Here is a 20,246-nt window from a genome sequence, read left to right as displayed (position 1 = left end):
CGTAACAGGGTTAAGAGTCAAGGGTGTGTTTCTTTGTGATGATGATGAAATGCTGTTTGGATTCAATGTACAGAGACAATGACCCCATTCACACAGCACAACATTTCAGTACAATTGGCAGAGAGGCTTCTGTGTGAACACAATCACTTCCCGTAAATGTTCTGGAATCGCTTCCGTAAAATTCTATTTTGAAGAAACGATGACAGAAAAATGAACACAAAGTAGATTATTAATGAATTAAATGTTTTTAACAGAAGCCTCTCACAGGAATAGCTGTGTGATGAAGTGAAACTAAAGGGTTAATAAACACAAACTGATGCTCTCTGTTTAATACACTCTACATAATATTAAGCCTTATACAACATAAATTTATTTTTACAATGCGCATATATCTGCACAAAATGCAAGACTTGGGGGAATAGTCTACTCATTTTCAATATTGAAGTGTGTTGTTGCCTTGGCTGGGAGCTGTTGGTGCATCCCTCTGTCGTCTGTGTGCGTGCACGTGGGCGCTGGGGCGCGCTGCGACGCTTCGATGGCATTTAGCTTGGCCCCATTCATTCAATTGTACCATTTAGAGATAAAGTTAGAAGTGACCGAACACATCAACGTTTTTCCTATTTAAGACGAGTAGTTATACGAGCAAGCTTGGTGGTACAAAATAAAATGTAGCGCTTTTCTAAGCGGATTTAAAAGAGGAACTATATTTTATGGCGTAATAGCACTTTTGGGAGTACTTCGACTCGGCGCAGTAACACCCTCCCTCTTCCATTTTGAGAGTGAGAAGAGGAGCGGACTTTTCAGGCGAGTCCAAGTACTCCCAAAAGTGCTATTACGCCATAAAATATAGTTCCTCTTTTAAATCAGCTTAGAAAAGCGCTACGTTTTATTTTGTACCACCAAACTTGCTCGTATAACTACTCGCCTTAAATAGGAAAAACGTTGATGTGTTTGGTCACTTCTAACTTTATCTCTAAATGGTACAATTGAATGAATGGGGCTAAGCTAAATGCTATCGAAGCGTCGCAGCGCGCTCCAGGCGCTTACGTGCACGCACACAGATGATAGAGGGATGATTCAACAGTTCTTAGTTAAGGTAATAACATATTTTAATATTGAAAATGAGTAGACTATTCCTTTAAACTAAGTTATGTACTGGACAGAAAGTTTAACTCCCGTTGTGGATGTGCATTATAACTGTGCACTTTTAAACACGTCCAGTCAAAGCTTCATAAGATTAAGCAACTTTAAGTCTTTTGCTATCATTTTAGCGATTAGCTGTGTCATGTCTCCTCTCAGCTGTTCTCAGTCAAGATATGCTCGTATGGCTCTCTGATATCTCTAGAAATTGGATGTTTAAATATGAGATGAACTTGTGACGGCGCTGTACATTTTGCATCTGACTGAATGTATTTTCGTCTTACCGAAGTGAATCTGAAAATTACTGCATCCTTTTTAAAAACAGTGCCTCAGTGATGTGAGGAGTGTTCGGCTTCACAGCGTTGCGCGGATCAGCGGGGTTGCCACAGCGTGAGTGCGCATAGAAAGCTTTTGAATCATGCATGGTATTGGTGTCATACGCCGGTCTGCGCAGCTTACGTCGATGTCAGACACAACATCAAACACGCACCCAGTCTTTGCTACCACAGGCACTTGTAACGCTAACCAGACATCCACATGCCACCATATCCACAAAAAAATTCATAAATAAACCCACACGGTCATCATTTTCGTGATCGATCATCGATGCCACGTTCGAGTACTCAAGCAATAGATTACTCGTGCCCATCCCTAAAAAAATTTTTTTTAATGTTCTCCTTGGGATTAGTGAACATTGATGTGCTTTCCACTAGCTGCAATGCGTAAATTTTGTCTCTCTATCGCCATCTCTGTTTAAAACATAAAATTGCAGTTATTTGCAAAGTAATTTTCTATACGTATACGTTGTGCTTCCCCCACAACTCCATGTAAGTTAATCTGAAAGATCTGAATAAATAATAGATTTTTCTTTATATTTATCTTTATATTTATCACTAACACTGTCATATAAATAAAAATTGTGTGGAAAACAAGCTAAATACAAAATGAGAGCACCCATAGTTATAGGTTTGAGTACTAGATGCGCCCCGTGTGATATAATTTTTTTAATCAAATTATGAATCATTATTATAAGCTTACTGTTGCGAATCGCAGATGTTTTTATGTTTTTACTCAACAACTGATAATTTACTCACCACCATGTCATCCAAAATGTTGATGTCTTTCTTTGTTCAGTCGAGAAGAAATTATGTTTTTTGAGGAAAACATTTCAGGTTTTTTCTCATTTTAATAGACTTTAATGGACCCCAACACTTAACAGTTTTAATGCAGTTTAAAATTGCAGTTTCAAAGTACTCAAAATAATTCCAAACGATGCATAAGGGTCTTATCAAGCGAAACGACCGTCATTTTTGGCAAGAAAAACAAAAAGTATGCACCTCTAAACCACAACTTCTCACCTTCTTCCGGCTGTGTGATGAGCCAGTGCGACCTCACGTGATACGTCATCACGTCAAGAGGTCACGGATGACGTATGCGAAACTACGCCCCAGTGTTTACAAGTGTGGAGAAAAAGGACCGTTCCAGCGTTGTTGTTTGTGGAATGATACTAATTAATGTCTTTGTGTCAGTTTATTGTTTAAAATGGTCCGCAAATGTGCGTTTCATATATGTAACACGTGACCTTTTCACGGCATTACGCAATTACGTGAGGCCGCGTTGGCGCGTCACACAGCCGGAGGAAGAAGAGAAGCCAAAAATTACAACCGTCTTGCTGGATAGGACCCTTGTGCCTCGTTTGAGATCGTTTAGAGTCCTTTGAAACTGCAATTTAAACTGCATTAAATAATGTGTTGCATTTAACTTAAGTGTTGGGGTCCATTTAAGTCCATTAAAATGAGAAAAATCCTTGAATGTTTTCCTCAAAAAACATAATTTCTTCTCGACTAAACAAAGAAAGACATCAACGTTTTGGATGACATGGTGGTGAGTAAATTATCTGGAAAGATCTGAGAGCCTCTTACTGATGTTTGGAGTAAATATAATGCTGTTGAGGAATGTGTGTTGATAGGGAGCTTTGGGCTGCCTTTTTTATTTTCCTCATATTTGCTTTGTCACTTTCTCATGCTGTCTCACTTCCATCCCTCTAGATGATATCCACACACAAATTGCCACACTGCAAATTATTATTTTATACTGTGAGAAAGTCTTGCTATTGCTTTAACTCTGCATATGGGGGTCCGCATTTTTTAAGGTGTTTTGTGGGATCCATTCATGCCTCACATGCCTGACCACTATGACACTGGCATAAATTAAAAATGAATGGGTTCATACCAGCTGTTATAATCTTCATTTTAAAATGAAGATAGATATATTGCTTTTTTCTGTTATATAAGTTCTTCAGTTTTTATTCATTTATAAATGATCCCAAAACATACCTAGTGTTTTGAACCTGTATTTCTTTGTCTTTCAGGAGAAGAGGATCAGCTCTCTGGATGCAGCTAACTCTCGGCTGATGAGTGCCCTCACTCAGGTGAAAGAGCGCTACAGCATGCACAACCTCCGCAACGGACTGTCGCCCACCAACCCTACAAAACTTTCCATCACTGAGAATGGAGAGTTCAAGAACAGCAGCTGCTGATTGGTGCTCACGGACTTTGAGTCGAGCTGATTGAAGCTCCCGGACAGATCACTGACTCTGATTGGTCCGGTTTAGGATGAACAGAGCGCCCAAAACACAAACTTAGCTGACGGCTATGTTGACTGACTACTGTATACATGCGATTATTAAAAGGAATGTTTGGTTTATTAATGTATATAAACGTTAACTAATATTGGTTATGTACAGAAATGCTACTGCAGAGAGATGTGTTTTAGTTCGGAGTCGGTGAGGTTTTGCTTTTAATACTGATATTGGCTTAAATGCAGATTTAAGATTTTGAAAAGGTTTTTAATTATTGCCTAAGCTATATGAAGGAGATGTAAATATCTTAAATAGAGTTGTTTAAAAGATAATATGAAGAGAAGCACATAGTTGGTCATAGTTGTAAATGTCCTCGAGTAACAGAACGTGACAGGCAAAGACATGAAATTGAAAGGCGAGTTTATGCACTCAGTTTTCTAACACAACTTTTCTATATTTTTTTAATTATTTTATGTTATCATCTTATTAAAGGTGGTTGTGGTTATGGCTGAGATTACTGACTTTTAGGTGACAATGTGAAGGCAGCCACAGTTTAGTTACAAAAGACCCCAAACGTCATATACAGACATTCATGTTTATTTGTCAATCAAACAAAGCTGTGGATTGATGAAATAAAATGTTACATTGAATTAACACAGTTTAGGCTGTTCGTTGCATCATCCAGACTCTAAAGGACTTTTAGTCATTTTTGTCTCATGTGTGTCTTGTGTATCTGAGCAGTTTGCTGTGAAAGCACTGATCTCTATTCTCACTGCCGCCGCCTTCTAGACAGCCTCACTGCCCTCAATTCCCATCCTGTTTATTGTTTCTGTTATTTCTATTGAATGTCACTGTTTTCTCTCTCTGTCCATATAAGCATCGATGCCTTTAAACTGTTTTGGCACAGAGTTCCAGTGTTTGTTGTTCCTATAATTTGAACTTCTTCAGAAGTTCATTTAAAAGCATTGAATAAAAATTTATTGTGGCCTCATTGATCATGCTGAAACTGCTTGTTTGCTTTCTATTACTGATATGGTTTAACGTGTAGACCGACAAAACACAATTTAGATGCCAACCATCATAATAAATACATTCATACTGAAGTAGTACTATATTTTTAATGACCACTTTTATTTAGCACAAAAATAACAATGTACTACCTGCATACTTGATGGTTTTAAAAATTTTTACCTGGGGTGTCAGTTTGACCAACATGTGTTTTTTTTACATGTGCTAAATGTCATTGATAGATTTATTAGTTCAATATATTTTACATCCTAAAATAATTTTGTATGGCACTTCATCTTCAAAAAGGTGTATCTCATACAGCTTTGGGATGGCAACTTAGGAAAAATAGTTATATTGTAGACTAATGTTTGCTTTACTACATTGCATGTTAATTGCAAATTATACATTGTACAGAACTAGGTATTTAAATATTTAAGAATTTAAGAACAGTTTTAAATATATGTATATTAATGTGTCAATTTAAAAGTGTTTCATTTATTTCCATTTCTATAATTTAATTATTATTAAAATGATAAATTGATTTATTATTTATATTTAATATATGCTTAACAACTTTAAATATAAAATTATAGCAAACTAACAACTTTTTTATTTTTATATAAATTGTTTATTTAATAGATTTATATGAAAATGTGTATTTTGTAGCACATCAATTTAGATTTAGTAAAAAATAATAGTAATGAAAATAATATATAACATTTATTATATTTGTAAAAAAAAACACTCATTAGATCAGTTTTACAGGAACACTGTGTGTACTGTATGTACATTTATATACTTGCAGACACTTTTATCTAAAGTGATTAAAAGTAACATAAAGTCAAAAAGTATATTTAAAGGTTTAAAAATACAATTAACATATTTTTCAGAGATGTCAAAGTAGCTTTGGGGTCAATTTGACAAAAATAAATGCATTTAAAAGATAACACACTGTTATAAATATTAAACTTTATAAGGGTGATGTGCTGTGGTGGTTTAAGGTCAGGGTGGATCATCACGTGGTTATGAGTTCGAACACTTCTGTTTGAAATAAATTTAGTGTAAAGATTTTGGATCACATTTTTCACTTTGTTTACTTGTAAACCCTACTGTGTTTTGGGAAAACCAATCATAAGGGTGCATTTTTTAAATTGAGATTTAGACAAAGCTGAATAAATAAGCTTTCCATTGACGTATGGTTTGTTGGCATTGTTAATATTTCACTCTCTTCAAATGTTGTCACTCGATTGAAGGGGCATTATTATAGATTAGGCTCAGAAGGCTGTTATATTCCATCCAAATGTGTGAAGGAACTGCACTCACTGGGAAATCAAGATTTCACATTATATAAAATATTAATTGATGGATCAAATGCAGGAAAATGATAAATGCAACCATGAGATTTGTTAGGATGAGTGGATTTAAAAAATAAAATATAGAATATAGTTCAATCTCTTTACACTCCATCGCAGTAGGTGGCGGTGTGTACCTATATAGTTGGTTCGCAACCCGTCATAAAATTAAAAGAAGGTCCTAAAATTGTTATTTTTTGGATTCTTTGAAGGAGACTCAAACGCGTGTTTTATAATAAATCTGATTTTGTATTTGTGTAGGTTTTATATACATAAATGCAAATTTTCTAACTGTAGGCCAATTTATGTTTTATTCTTACAAGAGTTAAAACAGTATTTAAAAACTATTGTATTTTCTCTCAACACGAAAGCAATCAAAACATGCACAATTTGCACGACTTATAATCTTTTCAATGTTTTTAATTTGTGATTTCTCTTAAGTTTTACAATGTCTTCACCTTCTTTTAAATGTTTACTTTTTCTTTTGTCCGATATGAGCATTTATAATTCTTTTTTTTCCCCTTTTCTTATGATGTTATTCCTAATTGTTGATGTGTTGATTGTAATGATTCAATTTTGTTCAATAAAAAAAATTAAAAGAAGAAGGAGGTTTTGCCCAAACTGCACGACTTCCGGTTCTGTACTGCGCATGCGCACTTTTGTGGTCGCCGTCTCTCTCTGTACCATACGCATTTTTCTGAACAACCTAAGTGCAATAGCAAGAAAGGCCCGTTGCCAGGTATGTTGTAAACAACTAATACTCTATGTATTTAATAGTTCGCTTACTAGTTTGTAATTTTATATTGTGGAGCAGATATGACAGTAAGTCCGTTCGTTTTAGGCTAGCTAGCGTTAGCTAGCGTTAGCCCATTGATTGTGCCGCATTACATGCGAACGAAACTAGCAGAACATTGTTATCTTCGGTTACTGTTATGTTTTTATAAATAGCTCTTAATCTTAACATTGACGTGTTTTACATGCAGGCCTTCAACCATGGCGGACATTAAAAACTTCCTATATGTTTTTTGTGGAAAAAAGAAGATAACGCCTAACTATGACATCCGAGCAGCTGGAAATAAAAACAGACAGAAATTCACGTGTGAGGTGAGAGAGAGTCTACAATTTCCTGAATTTATATGCAATTTTAGGTCCAAATGTATGTGAATACTGTGCTGAATGTTAGAGTAAACCATCATGTATTTTGTCTAAAGGTGCGTGTTGAGGGTTACAATTACATCGGCATGGGGAACTCCACCAACAAGAAGGATGCTCAGACCAATGCTGCCCGAGATTTTGTGAATTATCTTGTTAGGACAAAAGAGATCAATGCTTGTGATGTACCTGCTTTAGGGGTCGGTACCACCTCAATGTTTATAGAAGGCGATACCATATTTATAATGTGATATAGATATAACACTTCACCTAAATGTTTTATGTTCAGGTCAGCATGCCTGATGGAGGAAATGGGGGTGATGGAGGTGAAGGAGGAAGTGGGTTTGGAAATCTTCCATCCAATTGTCCACTGCCACCACATCTGGCAGTGAAGTCTGAATTTGAAACAAAAGGACAAGGTACGATACTTAAGTTATACAATTTAACATAGAGTAACTAGGATGATCAGTTCTAATGCAGATGTCCTTCCTGTTTTTCAGAGACTGAATGTTCTGCACCTGTCCCTGGGATCACAGGTTTGGGTTACTCTGGCATGAACAATACCCAATGGGAGCGAGGAGCTAATCTCCAAGACTATTACTCCAGAAAAGAGGAACAGGATGCAAAAGCGGTGGGTTTGCAACCTAATCATCACCATATAGCTCTGTAACTTCTTGTGACTCATTTTCACTTGCATTTTCATTTAAGACCTATGAATCTGAAGAGGTTGATCTGAATGCTGGCCTGCATGGGAACTGGACTCTGGATAACGCAAAGGCCCGTCTGAACCAGTTCTTTCAGAAAGAGAAAAACCAAACAGACTACAAGTATAGCCAAGTGGGACCGGATCACAACAGGTCAGGGTGGCTCCATCAAATACATCCATTTACTACAACAGCTGAGTTTTTAACCCTTTTACTTTTATTTTGTTTATTTCACCCATTTAAGATGTGTGTATATATACAGGTGTATATTTATATATCTTAAGGGTTTGTTTTTCTGCTAGACTGAAGCTATTCAAGAGAACTCCTTGATGTGCATTTAACCTCCAGGAGATCTCGAAGAACTTAAAGAGAAAGCAAACTCTTGGAAGTTCCCTTAAGATTTTCAATGCCATATATAATGTGAATCTTACAAAACTTGTCAGGAATATTTCCAGATCACATTTAAGACCCAAAACGAAATTAATTAATTAATAATAGTAATGTGAACGAAAACTATATTTTCATTGTCACATTGTCAAATAGACTTGCGGTTCTTAAATATTTTTCACTTGTGTGATGGTGAAATGTGATCTGGACATGTTTGTTTTGAGATTCACGAATTGAATGCATCTAAACTAGAAAGCGGACAATAGAGATGCCAGAAATCACAACCTTACATGGGGACAAACATGTGACATGACTTAGGCTGCACTAAGAGGTCACATGGTGAAGTCTGTGATTGGTTGAATTTAGAGGTGGGAGAGAAATATTAATGTCTGGTTGTGATTTCTGGTGTCGCTCGTCCATTAGGGGTTGAGGCCTCCGTGACATAAAGAGGAAATGACTGCCTGTTTTGAAGTCTGGCAGAAAAACAAACCTGTTGGGGTTATCCTGTAAACTCCTCTGGCTGTTAGTCTGAGCACTTGTGCTCTTCCACTAAGAGGTCAGTTTGTGTATTGTCCTTTTGTACGTTTTCATGTTATGTTAACCATTAGCTGCATTTCCATTACCCCTCAAATTGCGCATTGCGAATTGAAAATACGGCCAAGGGAAACGCGTCAATTTCGCAAAAATTCCGCATTTACGTTCCTATGAGCTGTTTTTTTTTTCCGGGCAATTCGGAAGAGGTGTATTTGGCAAAACTGCAATGAAAACCGTTTATTCGCATTTTCAGGTCACCTGATGCAAATAAGTCATATAATCATTATTTAAAGGGGCATAGCATGAAAATGTGGGCATTGCCACTTTGTAGGTGTGAGCAAAAAGGTGGTCATAGAAATTTGGCTTTCCTTATGATGTCATAAGGAGATCTTATTATAATAATACCACCCCTTAATCTGCACTATCCAACCACAGCACTGCCATTTAGTGCAGAGAGAGAGAGAAAAAATTATTGACCGCACAATTGAGTTTGAATTGCATCAAACCACCATCATTGTGATCAGTGTTTGAATTTCATCAGCTCATTTGCATTTTAAAGGACACACCCAAAACAAGACATTTTGCTCATACCTACAAAGTGGCAATGCTAACATTTTCATGCCATGGCTCTTTTAAAGTTGACGCGGTACATACTAAAACCTCCCAGAAACATCTCAATATGTGTCTGCTCCCAAGTATAACAGACGTCCCTTGCAAATAATGTTTGAATAACACTCCTACACCTCCAAGAAACACCTATATGTTGCCACTCTGAAGTATAAGGGACTTTCCTTGACTGTTTGGATAATACTCTTATGTCTCCTTTGGTTAAAAATAAAGCTGGATTCACACCAAACGCGGTAGAGGCGGCAAAAATGCGCTATTCGCACGTAGTTGGATGTTTGAACATTTTGAGTTTTTTCACTTCATTCGCGTGTGAAATTCTAGTCATTCGAGACATTCACGTGAAAATTCGGGTCATGGGAGGGGCTTCTGCAATTTTGCTCGCTTCCTGTACTCACTACTAGGCAAGCTCCTGGTTGGTTAACGCGTCAAGATATTCCGCCAGGGTTCCGATTTTACAACTCACTCCGCTGCAGCGCTCAATTCGCATCATTCTCACTTCAATTTGCGAGATTCTTGCGAACTAGACACGTGAATGTGGCGTTAAGCGTGGCGCGGCAGACGCGAATCCGCCTTATCCGCGTGTCTGGTTCGTGAGAGTTGCGCGGATTGACGTGTGAGTGGTGCGAATTGAGCGTTGCCGCGGGAACAGCGCGAGTTGAGAATTTGGAACTTTGGCGGAATATTGCACGACACCTCCAGACACGCGTAAACGCGTCTTTACATTGAGTTGAAATCACTTGCACGTGACGCCTCTACCGCGTCTGGTGTGAATGCATCATAATGCCTAGTGTGGTGGATGTAAAATTGGTAAACCTACCAACATCAGTCGACGTGATGTTTGGAATGACTTATCACGAGGAGAAAAAACAACGTTTCAGTCACATATCATCGGTTAATGGAAACGCCATCATTTCGCAGTAGTTTTTGTCGACATTTAGAAAATAACGCTTAAGTTTCGTGCAAATCTTTAATGGAAACGCAGCTATTGTTAGGCTAATCCCATGTTCAGACATTTTGATTTTATATCTTACTCTATTTTAGGAGTTTTATTGCTGAGATGACACTCTTTGTAAGGCAACTTGGTAGAAGTAAGTATTTGAAGCTTTCTGCATATGACATGAGCATGGACAGACACTGCTATACTGAATAATTGAAGAAATCAGACGCCAAACCGTCTAAGTCTGTCTGTCATTGGTTATTGTGTTCTTGCTAACGCCACCCTTCTCATCTAGAGATTTTTGCTCGTGAACACGGCTCAACCAAGAAGCTGGCTGCCCAGTCCTGTGCGTTGTCTCTGGTCCGTCAGCTTTACCATCTAGGGGTCATCGAAGCCTATACAGGGCAGACCAAGAAGAAAGACGGGGAAACTGTAAGTACATAACCCCAAATCCAACCAGATTTCAGAGCCGTCTGGTTACCGACTCAACTAACTGTCTGGTGTTTCTATTACAGTTGGACGTATATGAAGTGAATCTTAGTGACGATCTACCAAATCAAGTAATGAGCATCGTGCAGGAACTTGGGCTCCAGATCCCTCCACCCGTAAGGGTTGACCTGCGGTTTTTTTTTTAGTATTACAGAGTAAAGATGTGGTACGTTAAAGAAGTTGTGTGTTTGTGTCCTGCTTTAGCCTCAGGATCCCAACAGTCCCGTGTCTCTGGTTCAAGGGAAGTTGGCTCAGTTTGAACCTTCACAAAGGCAGAACACTGCAGGAGTGGTGCCGTGGTCTCCTCCACAGGTCAACTGGAACCCTTGGACAAGTAGCAACATCGATGAAGGACCACTGGCCTTTGTGAGTCTGCCGTCATGCAACAAGCCGTTTTTTTATTAATTTCTTAAGTTTTCGTGACGTTTAAACTGTGTTAATCCGGTTTCCAGTGCACCCCAGAACAGATCAACGTGGACCTGCTGAGCGAGCTCAACTATCAACTGGAGCAGGACAGGAATCTGCAAGCGGTGAGCTAAAAACAGGCCCTTGAACGTCACCTCGCATCATCCATTTTAAGAATTATAAATGATTAGTAAACTCCTTAAATCAACTGTTTCTTTGACAGACTCTAGCGGAAAGAAATCAGCTGCCTGTAAAGAACTTCGAGAAAGAAATCATGGGCGCCATTCACAATAACTCGGTGGTCATCATCCGAGGAGCCACTGGCTGTGGAAAAACCACCCAAATCCCTCAGTACATACTGGATGAGTTCATAAAGGGAGGCAAGGCATCTGAATGCAACATCATTGTTACTCAGGTAAGAATTGTTGCAATGATGATTATTTGTTTTGTCTGCCACTTTAAGGAGATTGGTATCGTGACTAATCTCCGTTGCTCATCCTGTTAGCCAAGGCGGATCAGTGCTGTGTCGGTGTCGGAACGTGTGTCCTTCGAAAGAGGAGAAGAGGTGGGGAAAAGCTGCGGCTACAGCGTGCGTTTCGAGTCGGCCCTACCCAGACCTCATGCCAGCATCCTCTTCTGTACAGTCGGTACGTGCCACTTATTCTCTTACTGCACTATTACTGCATTAAGAAAAAGACTTTGTCGGACACCAGTGGAGGCTCGTGACTGCTCATTCGAGGGGCGCTAATTCAAATAAGTGTTCGGAGTGTCATGTGTGTTGCTCGTGTTTTCAAAATATGTGTTTGTTGCGTCATGTGAACCATGTGCATCATGTGTTTTGTCAAAAGAAGTGCCTGCTGCACACGCGTCAAAACCGTTTATGATAAGAGACGCTCATATTCACAAAATACACACAAGACACTCCCTTAACACTAAACTCTGATTACGCATGAGATTATGTGAGTATCTGGCAAATGCGAGCGTCTTTGTTAATCATAAACCCTTTAGACGTGTCTGCAGCAGGCACTTATTTTGATAAGACACGTAATGCACATAGGATCACTCGACGCGCGCAGAACATATATTTTGAAATTACGAACCACACACATGATGGGCTACATACATGTTGTGACTTCGCATCGTGCCCCCTCAAAAAATGAAGTCACCGGCCGCCACTGTGAAACACACTCATTTATCAGTCTCACTCTTACATAGCTTTGATCTTAGGGAATTATTTAGTATGAAACTCAAAATTATTCCATTTATCACAGGGGTGTTGCTGAGAAAGTTGGAAGCTGGTATCCGTGGCATCAGTCATGTGATTGTGGATGAAATCCATGAGAGAGACCTGAATGTAAGCCTAATGTTGACAATAAATAAATAAATAAATATATGGATGTGCTATCAAGATCAAGCTTATGGCTTTTCTCTCCAGTCTGATTTCCTGCTGGTGGTGTTGAGAGATGTGGTCCAGGCCTACCCCGACGTGCGTGTCATCCTCATGTCCGCCACCATTGACACTAGCATGTTTAAGGAATATTTCTTCAACTGTCCCGTCATTGAGGTGCATGGACGTGCACATCCTGTACAAGGTGAGAAACGCTGATTTTACAGTGCACTGTATCATATTGGCCGGTAAATTGTAGATTCTTTCAACAACCAGATACATTTTTTATTTTTCAGAGTATTTTCTGGAAGACTGCATTCAAATGACTCAGTTTGTACCACCACCGATGGATAGGAAGAGAAAAGATAAAGATGAAGAAGGAGCAGGAGGAGATGAAGAAGTATGTGCTGATCTCTTGTAAAATATATTGAGGCCTGGTTTCACAGTCAAGGCTTAGCTAGGGCCAGCACTAGGCCTTAAATTAAGGTGTTTAAAGGGACACTCCACTTTTTTGAAAATATGCTCATTTTCCAGCTCCCCTAGAGTTAAACATTTGATTTTGCCGTTTTGGAATCTATTCAGCTGATCTCCAAATATGATCCTGCGCATGCAAATCTTTTTGACGTTATTTTACCCTCATACATTACCCGCACCTGTGCAGCATTAATACTTTACCTATTATATACATTTCCAGAACTCAATACTCCACCTAATGTACAAAATAAGAATAACACCATATATGGCTCTTACACTAGGACTATCCCTAAACCTTGTCTGTGAAACCGGGGGAGGATTATATATTATTTTTTAGGCTTTTGTATTTGTGATGTATTATTCAAGAGTCCAGTCCCAACAGGAAATATATAATCCCTTGATAGAAAACTGCTGTCATGACATCTTACAAAGTCTTGAACTTTAAAGTGATGGTTGTGCTATTTCCCCAGGTCAACTGTAATGTTATTTGTGGACCCGAGTATAGCCCAGAAACCAAGCGTGCCATGTCTCAGCTAAATGAAAAGGAAACTCCCTTTGAACTGATCGAGGCTTTGCTGAAGTACATTGAAACGCTGAAAGTACCCGGGGCTGTGCTGGTCTTCCTGCCAGGCTGGAATCTCATCTATTCAATGCAGAAACATCTGGAGATGAGCCCACACTTCGGTCTGTAACTCCGCTTGTACTTGAGCTTGAGTTTATGATGCATATGTTTCGACCAGTCCACACATCACATACTCTTCGTCGTAGTAAATTCATGTTGTGTGTCTTTCAGGGGGTCAACAATACAGAATCCTGCCACTTCATTCTCAAATTCCCAGAGAGGAACAGAGGAGAGTGTTTGAGCCCACACCCGAGGGTGTCACTAAGGTATGCAAGACATTCACAAGTTTTATGGTTTTTCAAACGGGAAATACCATGAAAATTTGACTTTTTTGATGTTTAAGTGCTATAATTGGGTCCCCAGTGCTTTTATCAACCTAGAAAATGTGAAAGATCAACCCAGTAACTTAGTTTTGGTAAACCATTCTCAGCAAGCACGTGAAAAATTAGGTCAGTGAAATTTGGCTCCCCTTGTGATGTCATAAGGGGATAATACCGCCCCTTAATCTCCACTCTCCAACCACGCCACTGCCATTTAGTGCAGAGATCAACTCATTTGCATTTTAAAGGACAAACCCAAGACGGCACATTTTTGCTCACACCTACAAAGTGACAATTTTAACATGCTATAATAAATTATCTATATGATATTTTGAGCTAAAACTTCACATATTTAGTCTGGGGACACCAAAAATGTATTTGACTTCTTTAAAGTCGTGTAAAATGTCCCCTTTAAATGCTTATGCTTTAAAACCTTGACTAATTTTGCTATTACCTTGCAGGTCATTTTATCCACCAACATTGCAGAGACCAGCATTACCATCAACGATGTGGTCTTCGTCCTTGACTCCTGCAAGCAAGTGATTTTTTTTAGTAAGGTAAGTGGCTTTAACAACCAATGATTTAATGAAACTTATTGTGTCACACAGGCAAAAAGTGAAGTTGTTCACCTCTCATAACAACATGACAAACTATGCCACGGTATGGGCCTCCAAGACCAACCTCGAGCAGAGGAAGGGACGAGCCGGCCGAGTCAGACCCGGCTTCTGTTTCCACCTGTGCAGCAGAGCTCGCTTCGAAAAGTGAGCTTTCACTTGTACCATTTTTATTCGAGTATTACCTAAACTGTTGCAGAAATGAGTATACGAGTACATTGACTTGCAGGCTAGAGACCCACATGACTCCAGAAATCTTCCGCACGCCGCTGCATGAGGTTGCCCTAAGCATTAAGCTGCTGAGACTTGGAGCCATCGGGCATTTCCTGTCCAAAGCCATTGAGCCTCCTCCATTGGATGCTGTTATTGAAGCAGAACATACGCTTAGAGGTACAGCTTCTGTCGTAGGTTGTTTCGACCAAATTACAGTACTGCTTTTAATGTGTAATAAACGTGGGGTGTTATTGCCCTCCAGAGCTGGATGCTTTAGACAGTAATGATGAGCTGACTCCACTGGGACGCATACTCGCCAAGCTGCCCATTGAACCTCGTCTGGGAAAGATGATGATTATGGGATGCATCTTTAAGTAAGAGTTTATTTTCCTACATAAGCTGGTTATGAAACAAGTGCATGTTTATGGGTCGAGACACCTGCTGCCGTTTTTACTGTAATGTAATCTAATAAAATCTATTTTTGTTTACTTTTATATTGCCTTAGTTTTAGCACTGTTTTGCATATTTAACATTTGCTATACTGTATTTTATTTACTGTATACTGTATTTCTTATAGTGTTGGAGATGCAGCGTGCACCATCTCTGCAGCAACTTGTTTCCCCGAGCCTTTCATCAGCGAGGGAAAGCGTCTCGGCTATGTCCATAGGAACTTTGCTGGCACGCGTTTCTCTGATCACGTGGCTTTACTTTCTGTTTTCCAGGCCTGGGATGAAGTCAGGTGGGTTACTACATTTAGATCACTTTAGAGTCTGTTTACACCTGTTAGTAAGATCGCTAGCCCGACGTCCCGGGGCTATTGTGCTTTGCAGTCGGGCTATCAAAATGCATCCCCGCCCTGCCCATCAAGCTATTTTGAGGAAACATATATTTAAATGCTTATGCATTCTCTCCATATTTGGATGGGTAATTGTGGTGTATAAAAATTCAGGAATCGGGTATCAGAAGTAGTAATCCGTACTGATTTGTCATGGATTTGTTATGCAAAATCCTCCAACTTCGTCCTGTCAGTCATTACTAGAGATGCACGGTTGGTGGTTGCAGCCGCGGATAAACTGCGGATCGGGCAGACGACCTGACGAAAAATAATATTTTAATTCTATTCGGTGTGGTGGCGGGCGGTTGAACCAATCAAATTAAAAATATATGTATACATTGTTTAATATTTTTTATCTGACTATACCTACATCCAAAAAAGTCGAGCACACTTTGAAATGCCGATCGACTGCTTGTTATTAGCTGTGTCCCAATTCAAGGGCTGCGACCTTCTAAGCATGCAACCTTAAACGGTCTTTCAAGGTGGCAGCCTCAGAAGTTTGTTGAGAGAACTGAAATGAGACAGTCTAGCCTTCTGAGGACCCATAATTTGCGTCACCTGTTGCACGCGCCCTCATTTCTGACTTAATAAAATAAATATGTATTTAGAAAAATATTAATTTATTTTAGAAAATATGACACATTGATGTAGATTAAACTATTCAACAGTATATCATCTTCATTCTAAGCACCCTTTGAATTGGGACGGCCTTACTAGCCTCGAGTCGCGCTGCTGTGACGCAAACGGTCTTAAAATATGTTCTTAGAAGGTTGCAGCCTTTGAATTGGGACACCGCTATTATCAGAGATGGTACGTGACACACTCAAAAAAGGAAAATTAAAAACAAAGGAAATAGAAGGTCAGAAAAGAGTTGCCTGGAATAAGTTTTACAAAGTGGTAAATCAGGATGACACCAGTGCAGGATGTAATTTGTGTGTCCGATCTGAGATGGAGTTCACTGCTGATATTCTGAGAGCTTTCTAGTCTCGCGGCTGTCATCAGCGCAGCGCCTTGCATCACCCAATCAGCAGATGGTGGGCGGGTGCGGTTTTGAAAATTGGTCAAAAACATTGGTGCGGACGGATGATGAGTTTTGTGATGCGATTGCGGATGAAATAATAGCCCATCCGTGCATCTCTAGTCGTTACTATCCTCGCGTAAAAAAATTAAATCTCTCGCAGCAAGTTTCAAAGTGATATGGATTGTACGGGCAGTGAAGAGAATTACGAAAAGTGCTACAGTGTATGTGACTCTGTGCAGAATCGGTCTTACCGTGGGTTCACACAAGACGCGTTTGAGGCGTCAAATTTGCATCTACTGCGTCTAGTTAGCTACTTGAACATTTTGAGTTTACTTGCTTCATTTGTGCGTGGAATTCTAGTCATCGAGACATTCACGCAGAAATTCGTATCATGGGAGGGGCTTCTGCGCCTCTGCTCGCTTTCTGTAATCACGTCACTACTAGAGCAAGCTCCTGAAGCTCCTGAAAAGTGCCTGCCCCAAGGGCTAAAGGGGATTTTGAAATTTTGCAAGCCCTGGATGCATTTTGGTCAATTGGAAACCGCTTAACAGAGGTGCAAACGGGGTGTAACATGTTTACTATCAACAAAAGCCGCCAATCTTACATAATATTAGGTTGCATCAATTTAAACCTGTTATTTCTCCCCCGCTAATGTTTAAACGAAAGCAAAGGCACTCGCCCACAGACCACCTCCTCGTCATAATCACGACAGAAGCGGTTGAAAGTGGACATAATTGCTAGTTTTGATTATTTTTGTTTCTTGGAGCAAATCTGTTATTATGTTGTTTTCAGGATGGGAGGTGAGGACGCAGAGATCCGGTTTTGCGAACACAAGAGGCTCAACATGCCCACTTTGAGAATGACCTGGGAGGCTAAAGTCCAGCTGAAAGATATCCTTGTTAACGTGGGCTTCCCTGAAGGTTAAACGGTGCTTCTAGAAACGCTTCATTGTGCAATGTTAATTCTGCGTTTTTGTTAATTTTAATCTTTTTTATTTAGAGTGTCTCATGAATCAAATTTTCAACACTGTGGGACCAGACAATAATTTGGATGTGGTGATCTCTCTGCTGACATTTGGCTCTTACCCCAACGTGTGTTATCACAAAGAGAAAAGGAAGATCTTGACCACAGAGGGACGAAATGCTCTTATACACAAATCCTCCGTCAACTGTCCCTTCACCACCCAAGATATGCAGTACCCATCTCCCTTTTTTGTCTTCGGGGAAAAGGTTGGTTTAAAAATCTCACTCAAGGTTTGAAGTAAAAGCGTATTTATATTTTACTCGCTTTCATTTTCGTCACTGCAGATTCGCACCCGAGCTATCTCTGCCAAATCAATGACTCTCGTCAGCCCTCTTCAGCTTATTCTGCTTGGCTCAAAAAAGATCACCTCCAATGGAGAAATCGTTGAACTTGATGAGTGGTACGTGTTTTAAAAGTTGAACCACAAAGTTCTCCAATATTACTTTCTATTGAAAAGATACGTTTTGCCCAAAGCCACTTGCAGGTGTGGTCAGTAATGCTATAATCAGTTTGTGTTAACAGCCCTGATCCTAAAAAAACTATTTTAAAGGAAATGCATGGGAAGTGCTTCAATCTTTGTACATCAAGAAAATTCCTTCTTTTGTGTAGGATCAAACTACGGATTCCCCATGATGTAGCTGGTGGTGTGGCGGCCATGAGGGCGGCTTTTGAAGCCTTGGTGGTCGAAGTGACCAAAGATCCGGAATACATCAGAAATATGGATCCTATCAATGAACGTTTGCTTAATGTCATGCGGCTTGTATCTAGACCGTCTTCAGCGGGTATGAACCTCATGGCCACTAACAAACGGTAAGAAAACCAAACTCACTTGTGGCCTTTTGGTATTAAATACTGCTGGTGTAAAGAATGCTTTAGATACTATATGTATAACTCTGTTGATGTCCATCTTTGTGTTTTACAGTTTTGGAGATGGTCCACGACCACCCAAGATGGCTCGTACTGACTTTGGAGGAGGAGGTGGAGGCTTTGGGGGTCGTGGAGGAGGATACGGAGGAGGTGGTGGTGGATACAGAGGAGGCGGCGGCGGTGGTGGATATAGAGGAGGAGGAGGCGGTGGTGGATACAGAGGAGGAGGTGGTGGTGGTGGAGGATACAGAGGGGGTGGAGGCTACCAGGGTGGTGGGGGTGGTTACAGAGGGTCAGGAGGGTATCGTGGTGGGGGTGGATACAGGGGAGGTGGAGGAGGCGGTGGTGGATACAGAGGAGGAGGAGGAGGTGGTGGGGGGGGATTCCGAGGTGGCTGGGGAGGAAACAGGGGTGGGTATTAAAGGATGTCCAAGCATGGATGTAACTTGCTCTATAAAAATAAGAAATATTCACAAAAGTTATCCAGTTATCTGTTCTAGTGGCAGAACTTTTAGTTGTTGTTGTTTTTTTTACTGATTATGCGGTTAAACATGACTGAAGAGTAAACAAAAGGCTAATTTGTGAGAAACAACATTTTACCCGTTTTATTGTTTCTGTGTTTTTTTTTATAATAATAATAATAATAAATGTATGTGTAGATTCCCAATAAAACAATAATTATGCCTCTACTATCTTGCTTATAGATTCATTATCATGCTGTTGGACTCTAAACTCAACAAGGAGTTAGTTTGGCAGTGTTGTCAGAGTATTGAAACCAGTTTATAAAATGATTTACAATGTATGTGCTTTGTGAAAGTTATGTTAAAAATGCTATCTCTGCATGTCCACTCCTTGATGTTGGACAGGTCTGGGCCCTTACCTGGTCTTCCAGTGCTCTAGTCTGGTTCTCTTAAGAGGGTCTAGTTAAGATATGTAACGGACAATGCATACTTCAGCGACAAAATTGTTCCTCATGTGATATGAATATGACTTAAGGTTAATTAGCATCAACTCTTCTGTCTTAAAGGGGACATTTCACAAGACTTTTTTTTTAAAGCCCACTAACCTAAAAAAATGCACTTTGTGTTCCTATCAGAAAATGAGTCGCCATTGTGTGTGTGCAGAAACATAACTTTATTATACAAATCCATCTGTTCTTCTTTGTATAATCTCCTTTGAACCACAACAGTTACACAAAACAGGCTGTTAGGGATCTCCTAGCAATGTGATGTCACATTGATAACACCACAACCGCTCATAGACTCCACCTAATGAGAGCGTAGTTCAATCTTCTGCCTGAGAAACATGTTTTGATGTAGTCCAAAGCACTTGTGTAAGTGTTCTACCCCCTACTTGCATACAGAAAGGGGGACAGAAGCTTTCTTTGCATTTACACACAAAAACAGTGCGTTTTCATTTCATGTTCAACATTGTTTAATGATGTATTTTGAGCTTAAACTTTACAGACACATTCTGAGAAGACCAAAGACTATTTTGATATTGATGACAACAGCTAGGTTAGCGGCCCTTCAAGATGATTGTCAAATAAATATT

At 39.6% G+C, this 20,246-nt stretch overlaps 2 protein-coding genes across 12 annotated transcripts in view; both read left to right on the top strand.

The window, feature by feature from the left end:
• Positions 1–4,716, top strand: part of rasal2 (RAS protein activator like 2) — a 101,092-nt gene extending 96,376 nt beyond the window's left edge. For 9 of the 10 annotated variants that reach the window (XM_055201761.2, XM_055201759.2, XM_055201758.2 and 6 more), the window contains one exon: positions 3,512–4,716. In XM_055201761.2, coding sequence (XP_055057736.2) covers positions 3,512–3,679 — 168 coding nt within the window. In that variant the 3' untranslated portion in view covers positions 3,680–4,716. The remainder of the gene's footprint in view (positions 1–3,511) is intronic. The other variant, XM_055201760.2, reaches the window with a different exon arrangement.
• Positions 4,717–6,704: 1,988 nt separating this feature from the next.
• dhx9 (DEAH (Asp-Glu-Ala-His) box helicase 9) lies at positions 6,705–19,364 on the top strand. Of its 2 annotated transcripts, XM_055201754.2 has the most exons (28): positions 6,705–6,820; positions 7,065–7,185; positions 7,293–7,433; positions 7,523–7,652; positions 7,734–7,864; positions 7,942–8,090; positions 10,527–10,573; positions 10,718–10,854; positions 10,938–11,027; positions 11,116–11,277; positions 11,364–11,441; positions 11,540–11,731; positions 11,822–11,963; positions 12,588–12,670; positions 12,752–12,908; positions 13,000–13,103; positions 13,648–13,861; positions 13,971–14,065; positions 14,581–14,654; positions 14,728–14,880; positions 14,963–15,123; positions 15,209–15,320; positions 15,524–15,685; positions 17,595–17,722; positions 17,802–18,031; positions 18,110–18,225; positions 18,435–18,635; positions 18,748–19,364. In XM_055201754.2, the coding sequence occupies exons 2-28, from the start codon at positions 7,075–7,077 to the stop codon at positions 19,112–19,114; spliced, it is 3,867 nt and encodes a 1,288-aa protein (XP_055057729.2). In that variant the 5' UTR covers positions 6,705–6,820; positions 7,065–7,074; the 3' UTR covers positions 19,115–19,364. The 2 variants fall into 2 exon arrangements, with proteins under 2 accessions (XP_055057729.2, XP_055057730.2); XM_055201755.2 differs by lacking the exons at positions 6,705–6,820; positions 7,065–7,185; positions 7,293–7,433; ... (1 more) ...; positions 7,734–7,864; positions 7,942–8,090 and adding an exon at positions 8,745–8,880.
• Positions 19,365–20,246: the final 882 nt, after the last annotated feature.

Source organism: Misgurnus anguillicaudatus, chromosome 2, assembly GCF_027580225.2.
Source record: "Misgurnus anguillicaudatus chromosome 2, ASM2758022v2, whole genome shotgun sequence".
In the NCBI taxonomy this organism is placed as follows: domain Eukaryota; kingdom Metazoa; phylum Chordata; class Actinopteri; order Cypriniformes; family Cobitidae; genus Misgurnus; species Misgurnus anguillicaudatus.
This window is presented reverse-complemented; position numbering and strand designations above follow the sequence as displayed.